Source organism: Marmota monax, unplaced genomic scaffold (genome assembly GCF_021218885.2).
Source record: "Marmota monax isolate L192 unplaced genomic scaffold, Marmota_monax_Labrador192_F-V1.1 WCK01_AAM20220418_F8-fsc00192, whole genome shotgun sequence".
Lineage (NCBI taxonomy): Eukaryota > Metazoa > Chordata > Mammalia > Rodentia > Sciuridae > Marmota > Marmota monax.
The window spans coordinates 345,105-355,107 of NW_026693786.1; the positions used below are offsets into that span (position 1 = coordinate 345,105).

At 40.2% G+C, this 10,003-nt stretch overlaps 1 protein-coding gene across 1 annotated transcript; it reads left to right on the forward strand.

Annotated features, from left to right (window-relative positions):
- The first annotated feature begins 399 nt into the window (after window positions 1–399).
- Cdx4 (caudal type homeobox 4) lies at window positions 400–8,575 on the forward strand. Its single transcript, XM_046462163.1, has 3 exons — window positions 400–901; window positions 7,097–7,242; window positions 8,369–8,575. The coding sequence occupies exons 1-3, from the start codon at window positions 400–402 to the stop codon at window positions 8,573–8,575; spliced, it is 855 nt and encodes a 284-aa protein (XP_046318119.1).
- Window positions 8,576–10,003: the final 1,428 nt, after the last annotated feature.

Below are 10,003 nucleotides of genomic sequence, written 5' to 3' on the forward strand. Positions count from 1 at the left end.
AGGAGCTCCTGCCTCCAAAAGCACAAAACTGATGCTACCGGGACCAGATGGACAGAATCAAAAAAGATGAGACAGAAAGGCCCTGGGAGCTTGGGGAGAGCGAGCATTAGAGTGAACAAGTTCCTGTGAAAGTTAAATGGCCCTTCATTTGAATGCAAATGCTATGTAAAAGCCTGAAGCCCCTTGACGTCAGCCCAGCCATTGGTGGCCCAACTATACCCCCTCTACCAGTCACCTGGAAACCTTCGGGGCAGGAATCGGGATGGAGTAGTCTAAGGGGCGCAGAAGAGTTTGCCGCACAGCTACTGACTAATTCTCTGTTGCTTCTCAAAGTCGGGCTGGGGCCTTACAGGGACCTCGGGATGGCTTAGGGAGCTTCTTTCTTTTACCCAAGCCACCATGTATGGAAGCTGCCTTTTGGAGAAAGAAGCGGGCATGTATCCGGGCACTATCAGAAGCCCGGGAGGAGGCAGCACCGCGGGGGTGGGCAGCACTGGGAGCGGTGGAAGTCCGCTGCCAGCCTCCAACTTCGCTGCTGCCCCAGCTTACCCGCACTATATGGGGTATCCTCATATGACCAACATGGATCCTCATGGGCCATCACTGGGGACATGGAGTTCACCCTACAGTCCCCCGCGGGAAGACTGGAGTGCGTACCCGGGGCCGTCCAGTACAATGGGCACAGTGCCCATGAACGACATGACCTTGAGCCCTGCTGCTTTTGGCTCGCCCGACTACAGCAGCCTGGGCCCCGCCGGCGGTGGAAGCAGCGGCGGTGGCCTGCCAGCCTCGGCCAGCGGGTCACTGGTCCCCATTGACTCCGGCACCGCCGACGCCAGTTCCTCCAGCAGGAGCCGCCACAGCCCCTATGCATGGATGCGCAAAACTGTGCAGGTGACCGGTGAGTAATCGATTCGAATGTCCGCACACTGTCCTTTCTTAGCTTCTTCTCTTGGTTGGCCCGCCTTCCTACTTCTCAGGCCTCTCGGGGAGAGTTTAGCTAGGCGACTCCTGCGTGACTGGCTGGTCCATTAGATGCCTTTCAATGCGCGCCCTTGGGTTCAAATCTTGCTGAATGTGAAGCGTGGAACTAAACCTACCCTATGGGTGTTTTTTTGCCATACCCTGATCGCTCAATGGGGTGAGCGCGTGCACTTTGGGCATCTTGAGCCACAAAGATCAGGATCCAACCCTGTAGTTGCCCAGATGGGAAAACAGATGCACGGAAAGTCTCAACGAGTGAACGAGGTCACAGGACAGTAGTGGTGTCCGAATGTTCAGGGACTGAGGCTTGCGGGTTCCATTTCCACACCTTTTCCCATACGAGCAGGCTGGCTCCCCTCACAAATTTAATGATACTCAACTTAGGTTCACGGTGCTTGCCTGGCAATGAACCTTCCTGTTTGGCTATGAAGGCTCAGACGGAAAAGCAGCCTCATTACCCAGGCCTCTCAAGGAAGCTTCCTTTCCCAAAATTGGCAGAGGTGAGTTGTTCTCAAACCTATTGCCTTCTTCCAACATCCTTTCCCTCTTTTGAAGCGTTGAGGCAGATGAGAAGGCCACAGCACTGAGCTAGTATATAAAACGCAACACAACCCTCACGCCTGCCAGGTGCGCACGACTATCAGCCCCAGTATTAAGTGGCTAAAGCCCTCATCACTATTCAGGCAGGCATCCAGGCAACGCCGGGACTGAATGCAAATCTGTGACAGTGACAATGCGTGGGAAGGCACAACATCCCAGCAAGTCAGTGGGCGATTCCAGGGAGCTGAGGGCGGGGAAGTGAGTGTTCTGCTTTAATCTCAGATGGTGAGAGGGGGAAGATGTTTGTTTTCAGCTGTGGTTGTTCTTTTATCACATCCTTATTATTCCAACCCTTGTTCCTTGTCATTAGAGAAAATTAGTAAAATTTGACTCTATCACTTTCATCCCCCTGGGGAGGAAATGACATTTCAATAACATTTGTCCACAATGATTATGCTCCTTTTTGCGGTTCTGTATTTTCGCTCTCTTCCAAAAAGCAAAGGTGGGAGGATGGGAAGGAACCAACTTCGACATTAGGAGGACTTTTAACCAAGAGGATCAGGGTGGTAATCACAAATTAAAAGTAAAGTTTAAATCCTTGGGTTTAAAGCTTTTGGGGGGTAAATCTGCAAATTTTTAATAAAATACAGGTGGGTCAGATGGCTAAGTAGGATAAAAAATGAGATTAGGGTGGAGCACTCCTAGGGCTGTTATTACATCTAATCTCAAGACTTGTAATTAACATCCATTCACTAAAACCTAACAATCAGCAAAAGATACCAAAACAAACAAACAAAAAAAAAGCCAGGAAAGTAGCTGCTTGCAGTTCAGAATGTTTTGAAATGCTTTAGAGGAGGAGCATCATTGGCATGTTGTTTGAAATAGAGAACAATGAAAAATAAAACAAGATAAGAAAATTGCCTTGAGCCATGAATTTTCTGTTTAGGAGGGAAATATGACAAGTTTCTCTGCTTAAAAGTCTTCCGTGTGCATTTGTTTTTGTGAGCTGAAGCTTCTCTCTTGGGCATTTCTGTGCCAGGAAAAGGGGCCTCCTTAGTCTGTGCATTTTCATTATTCAATAAACACACAAACCTGACTTTACAATCCACCTTCACAAGATTTTCTCTCCAATTTCTATGAGAGGTTTAAAATTGAATGACATTGGAACCCCTCTGACTCTTGGCAACCTGTCCTATAGATAAAGCTCTATTAAATTCATCCTTCGTTTCATTTTAATGTCTTATAAGTGAAAACTACCCTTTTGTCTTACAGCCCATGGTGCATATTCAGCAATAATTTAAGAATATGATGAAAATATGGATTCTTTCCACCCAGAAAATGCACAAAACACACCAGCACACACACACAGTTGTTTCACATAATTTCTAGAAATTCACAGAACCACTGAGCCATGGACATCAGAAAAAATTAAGCTTATTACCTCTTTGGACCATTCTGGACCAAAATGCACCCATTTATGATATGCTGAGCACATGGTGGGTGTTAGAATATTTGTTAAATGAATGGATGAGTCAGATCCTCCTAAATTTTCCAATTCATTCTGTGGGATTGTGGGATAACATATGGTTTGTGGATGAGAGGAAAATAAATAAACTACAAAATGGAAGTAACCCCACCCTGAATTCATGTAATCAAATGAAAGTTTTTTAATTACTGAAGTATGTTTTAAATAGAATTACATTAAAGAAAGAAAAATATACATATTAGGAACATTATAGCATTTGATTTTCTAATGAGAGCAAAGGGACTGACAGAGTAAATTGTTGTCCCCTAGGTGATGTGATTTAAAAGTAAGATATTTTTATGTCTACATAGTTCTTTAAGTAGTCTACTCCAATATACATCTCAGTTTGAAGAATACATGAAAAGAATTTGACAGAAAAGTATGGGAAGTTAAGGATTTTCATGCATTTTCATATTTTAAACACTGTCAGTGCAATAGAGCAAGGAATTATTTTTTCATTCTTCTCTTTTATTCAGAGTTGTGGTCCTATTTGGCAAGGTGATAACCTAACTGGGGCTGGAGAGAGGCTTTCTTGGTAGGGGTGGGAAAGAAAGAAAGGAAAATTAAATTAGTTAATTTTGATTGATTCTGATTAAGCCACTCAACAAACACCGAGGAAGTTATGCTTAAAAGATTTTATTCAGTTAGGACACTTCATAAACTAAATTGCTTTGTACTTCTTGAGGCTTATTGTTATCTTTGCTGATTTTGCTTATTTCCTTGGACAACTTTTAAAAATGAATTTGGATACAATTTTATCTAAAGGCAGTGAAGAATTGCCATTAGCTGAAAAGTCATCATGACGGGGTCAGTTACAAAGAACTCCCTGCCAAAGAAAATTGCTTTTCATCATCTTTATCCCCACTGCCATCATCATCATCATCATCACCCCTAGGTTTGCAGAGTGCTTTTATGCCTAACAGCACTTTCATAGCCAATCTCTCAAATAAGAACCATTTTTAACTTCGTTTAGGGTGATAATGAGTCATCATATATGATGACATTTGCTTGCAAATTCTGTGGATGATGGGAAGGATTTCATCCATCTTGAGCTATAGAGGTTTGTCAGAGTCTTTGGGGAAGAAGCAATGAAATCCTCACCACAGAGGGATGGAAGTAGCTCTTTCATAAATCTTAAACTTGTGTTCCTTTGCTGAATTAATTCACAGTAGCAGCTGAGAAAGGAGTCCCACACCCTTAGAAATGCCATTCTCTCTGGAAGAAGAGAATAGCTTGAACAATAAAAGCAAGTACTCTAAGTGCTTTGTTGGTGTTGGGTTTCAGATATAGACATAATGCTCTACCAGAAAGTGTTTAAATCTCCTTCAATTGTTTAAGGGAAAGAGGCAATGGGAAAGAGGCAGTTTGGGGAAGGAGACACAAGAAGTGCACCAGGATATTTGAATTTATATCTCTTTGTAAACTGTGCAGTTAGTATATTCCCCTGAGCTATATCATTGTGGGGGTTTGGGTCTTATCTGTCAGATTGGGGATACAGACCCTTTTTAACACTTTGTTTAGCTTTGATATGCATCCAGGCTCTTCCTCATCCCTCCTTTCTTCAGGGGTTATATTGCCGGAAAGGGTGAGGATTTTCATGGCAAATAAAGAGGCCTGGTCTTGACTTTATTGTCCTCAGAAGAAGCTGCAAGAGGGGAATTTATGACCAATGGGGGTGGGGAAGGACAGCAATCTTTCCAGAGTTCTTGAAGTCTGGTTATATTTACTGATTATCAAAGAGCAGAAAACAGACACATACAAGTTGAATTTTAACCTCTGTGCTTCAAATTAGAATTTAAACACTCAGCAACTTTGGGATTATGAAGGACTTTAGGAAATATCTCCTCAAAGGTATATTTTGATTCCAAGATTCAAGGTTCTGAAAATAAATTAAACCTCAGGTTCTCCCTTTGTGTTCTAAATATACCTTTGTCTTTGAAACACCAAAGCCAGACCCCTGATTTCCTAGGTTTCTGTTTGGATTCAGAAAACAACTCAAAATTGGGCCTTTGAAAGGTTAACTGACTAGTACTCATCATTTTCCATTTTCAAGGGGGGAAATTTTGTTCAGTTCTTCAGTCCATGAGTTATTCAGCCATTTAGTTTAAATTAGTAAATCTAAACATAGATTTCTTGACTAGAATTTGTTTCTACATTCACGGTTTTTTTTCTGAAGATGAAAGGGTGTCTGACATTTGTTTAGGGCTTGTAAATTCCAAACCAATTGGTTGGTGTTCCTGAATGTAAAGAGGGTTAGGGATGGGATCTGATGCTATGTAGCTCCTTTGTTAGGCTTGTGCTTCATCTTAACACCTCAATAGAGTTTAGGGAACCACTTTAAAGAAGTCTTTGTCCTACAGATGCCCCCCAAAACCTCACATCAAAAACAACCAGGGAAGATCAGAAGGAGCTTCTAAAAGCCACAGAGAAATAGAGGAGGTTAGAGAAACTGAAAAGAAAGGGAAACTTCCTAATCACCTTTGAAAAATTTGAAAGGAGGAATAAAGCTCTATTTGAAGGAGGGCATGAGAAATTAGTTAAATGTTGTAACACAAAGCAAATGTTTGGATATCCTTGAAAAGGACATGAAATACTCACCTTATTCTACTTAAGTCAATACCTCCTCTTTCCCCATTCACTATCCACTTAGGAATAAAAATTAGCTTAAGACTCCCTTGGGGAGGGAACTATTTTTTTTTCTAATAGGCAGTAGAAGCTGTGTGGAAACAGAATTTACTTAGTGAAAATAAATGTTCCTTTAAAATTACTATCCAAATCAAATTCTGTCTAGGTAGTATATGTAACTATAATGTCTAGATCCCAGAACAGTTTGCCATTCTTGGGCCATTCTTATACTTCCCAGCATGTTTAAACTGGGAATAACATTTATCACACTAAACTGGGATTCCAAAGTATGTGCTCAGGTCCCTACTCTTCAGCTCACTAGCACATACTCACTTACTTACCTCAGATTTCTTATCTGTACAAAAGGAATAAGACAGGTTCTACATAATTCAAGAGGGTAGGTAAGAAGCTTAATAGGAGGGCTGGGGTTGTGGTTCAGCGGTAGAGCACTCACTTAGCACATGCAAGGCCCTGGGTTTGATCCTCAGCACCACATAAAAATAAATAAATAAAGGTATTGTGTCCAACTACAACTAAAAAATATTTTTTAAAAAGAAGCTTAATAGGAAACAGTATGAAAGGACTGCATAAAGGGTAATGAATAATGGGTGTTACTGTTTTGGCCAATACAATTCCCATATGTGAGTGGAAAGGGAATGAAAATCATGGATTAAGTGTAAATCATGGGTTAACTGTATCTTTAAATGCTTTACTATAACAGTAGGTCAATGGTAGAATGATTGTGATTTCACTGATCATTTTAGGAGAAACATTAGGGGGTATTGGATATGTATGTGTCTACAGACACCCACATAAACAGAAAGACATGTCTATATCTACATCTAGACAGATTCATATAGATGAGCATACAGGTATTGATATCATAGCCACAAATGGGAATGTACTTAATGGAGAAATGGACTTAAGACTTATTGGTTTGAAAATATACGTGTTTTATATCTTAAAATAACTGATAAGGGTGCAAAGAGTAGCTGTGATTCCTTCAACCAAAATAATCTCCAAAGAAGCAGGATAATATTAAAATCTGGAAAAGATCAGTGGAGTAGAAGAAGGAGATTGAGAGTGAGGAAGGAGGGATGGAAAAAGGGAGGAAATGTGGAATGACTTTAACAAAATCACATTACATGCATATAGAAATATGCCATAGGGAATTTAACCTTTATGTATATGTAGAAAGCACCAATCAAAAATAAATAAATAGATGAATAAAAGGAAGATCAGTAGAGTAGAGGAAAGAGAATAGGGTAAGGGATGAATGGAAGGAAAGAGGAATATTGGAACTGAAATGCAATAAATCAAATTCCATGCATATCTGATTTTGTCAGAAAGAACACAATTGCTATGTGTAGCTATAATGATCTAATAAACAAATATTAAGTGTAATGCTTTCTCCACCAACAGGGAAAACCAGGACAAAAGAAAAGTATCGTGTGGTTTATACAGATCATCAAAGGCTGGAGTTGGAAAAGGAATTCCACTGCAATAGATACATCACCATCCGGAGAAAGTCAGAGCTGGCAGTTAACCTGGGCCTTTCTGAGAGACAGGTATCCAAAAGGACATCCAACGTGTCCCATAGAGTCATTTCAATAGGCTGAGATTTGGGGAATGTCTGTAAACTGGGTTGGAAGCAAAACGGAGGGCCAAGACATTCTCTAAGTTCTCCTAAAGGCCATATTCATCCTATTGGACCTCCTCTTTTAGTCTCATTGGGCATTGTGTTCATTAACTAATGAATGTGATGGACACTGTGTGGGCATGGAAATAAGGGATGGGGTCATAGGAGGTAGAGAGGGATTACAACTTCAGTAGAATTCATCAATCAAGTCAAAACCTTGATCTGGTTCCTCACCGGTATGTGAAGTGGAGATTTGGCAACAGTGGCAGTTATATGGTTCCTATCAGTCAAACTACAAGTGTAACCGAATGCCAATGCTGCTACCTGTACCGTGTTTTTCTGTTTTTTAGGATAGTAAATTTAATCTTCTATGGTCTACATAATCCTATGAGACTTGCCTCAAATTTAGTTTACTATGGGTACTACAGGAAGATTAAATTATAGCAAGGATCAACAGTTTTCATTTGTTCAGACTTTGAAATATAAAACTACCTGATAATTTTTTGTTTAAGTCTAGGAGTATTCCTGGAGTCACAGAATTCTAGAATTATCAATTCCATTCCTTATCACATGCAGTCTGCATTTCAACTGCATATAGGCACATTAACATCATTCTGGTCTTCATCTCCAACAAAAAATATGTGGTATTTCATGATCCTATTTACATGGTTTTGTTTCATTAACCTTTTCACTTTTGCTATTTCAATCCCTCCCTCTTATTGACAGACCTCAGCATCTGTCACTCTATTATTATTTATTTCTACTAGTACAGCAGAGGAAGTAGATGAGGTAGGATATAAAAAGCACTGCATTCAATCAGTAGCCCTATAATTGATCTGCTTCATTTCATGCAAGGCACTTGCCCTCTCTCATCCTCGGCTTTTTAAAAAAAATTGTTGAATGGACATACTTTACAAGTCATTGTGAGACTCAAATGAAGTGATGTGCATGAGAGGATTTTATAAATGCTAAAGACCATGTAAAGTATCAGCAATCACTATATTAATTGCATAAAGTATGTTGCAAAGTTAAATATAAATCATCTTGTGTTTCAGGTGAAAATCTGGTTTCAGAATCGCAGAGCCAAGGAGAGAAAGATGATCAAAAAGAAAATCTCCCAGTTTGAGAACAGTGGAGGCTCAGTGCAAAGTGACTCTGGCTCCATCAGCCCTGGGGAACTGCCTAACACTTTTTTCACTACCCCATCTGCAGTCCGTGGATTTCAGCCTATTGAGATACAGCAGATCATAGTTTCTGAATGAAAGAAAGGCAAAAAGAAATGGAAAGTGTCCTTTCTTTATCAGTGTCTGTTTGGTCTATAAGATGTCAGCAGGGTAGTTGAGACAGGTGTAATTCCTTATAAGGCAGTATTCTGAACAAGTGGACACACAATGGGTTAGAGATTATTCAGAGGACTTTTAGAAACTATCACCAGAAAACTCCTCTTATGTGTTGTGCTATTTGTCAAGTTACTCAGGAAGCTTAGTGGTAAGCTATATAATCAAAAAGTTAGAATCATAAGCCCTTGCGACTCTGTTCAAAATTTCAGAAACTTGCTTATGAACAGAATATATAATACAGTTCTGCCAGGAGGCACATTTTTGTATTTTGTATTGTGTTTGTTATTTGATGCTGAGTGTGTTCTTTTGTGCTATTTTTAGGGGGTGGGAAGATAGTAAGCAGAAATTTATCTATCCTTAGATACCTTTTTAAGGGTATAATTCAGAAGCTAACAGAGTTGTCATAACCGTAACAAGATAACTGTTTCAAAAATTGTCAAGAGGTGACTCTGAATCCATCGTCACTAGCTAATAAAAATAGCAAATAAAAACGACCATTTAGTCCCTCAATTATGCTTGTTTGGCATCAGTTACCTTATTTCAGAACTTCCAAATTGTAACATCAATTTCAAATCTCATTAAAACAATGAAATCAGACTAAAACAATATAGGCCAGCTTGGCTGAGTCATTAGCAAGGCAGATCTCCAACACACAGAATAACCCCTCCTGCCCTCCTGTCTTCCTACTCCCATTACTGTCATAGTACAGTGCCAGATTTCCATAAGCACAGGGAAGTGAACTGGTCTGTATCCCCTCCCTGCCATCATCTTTCAATCTGTTCAGTTTTACCCACATCATGTCATATCTACACAGTGTGATTCATGGAGCTGAGTTTACAGGTTACAAACATACCATTAAGATAAGAGATGGAGCTTACGTGAGCAGGTTGCCTAGAGTGTTTAGTATGGGTCTAGTGTACTGTTTGCATATCAAAGTGGTCAAAGAATAGGCTCTGAGTCATGTTAAATTAAGATGGTTTAAAGGAAACATTGATTAAAGTAAAAGAAGCAATCAGATCACAACTTTCCTGTCCCTTTCAAGAAGCATCTTCATAATTCTAAAGAAAATTAGAATTTTTGAGGACAACTACCAATCTTGGTTTGAAAGTAAGAAATTTATCTTCCCTCTTCCCTCTCCTTGTGAGAAATCTCAAAAACAGGCTTCACCTTCCATGGCTATTCTTGAGGGTACATCATTTGGTCCTGAAAATTGAGGGGGAGGGGTGGGATACTGGGGATTGAACTCAGGGACACTCAGCCACTGAGCCACATCCACAGCCCTATTTTATATTTTATTCAGAGACAGGGTCTCAGTCGCTTAGCACCTTGCTGTTGCTGAGGCTGGCTTTG

Bases quoted from the DNA above. Each gene is read 5' to 3' on its own strand.
- Cdx4 (XM_046462163.1), top strand. From the start codon at position 400: ATGTATGGAAGCTGCCTTTTGGAGAAAGAAGCGGGCATGTATCCGGGC. The intron at 902-7,096 runs GTGAGTAATCGA...CTCCACCAACAG, and splicing joins CAAAACTGTGCAGGTGACCG to GGAAAACCAGGACAAAAGAA. The intron at 7,243-8,368 runs GTATCCAAAAGG...CTTGTGTTTCAG, and splicing joins TGGGCCTTTCTGAGAGACAG to GTGAAAATCTGGTTTCAGAA.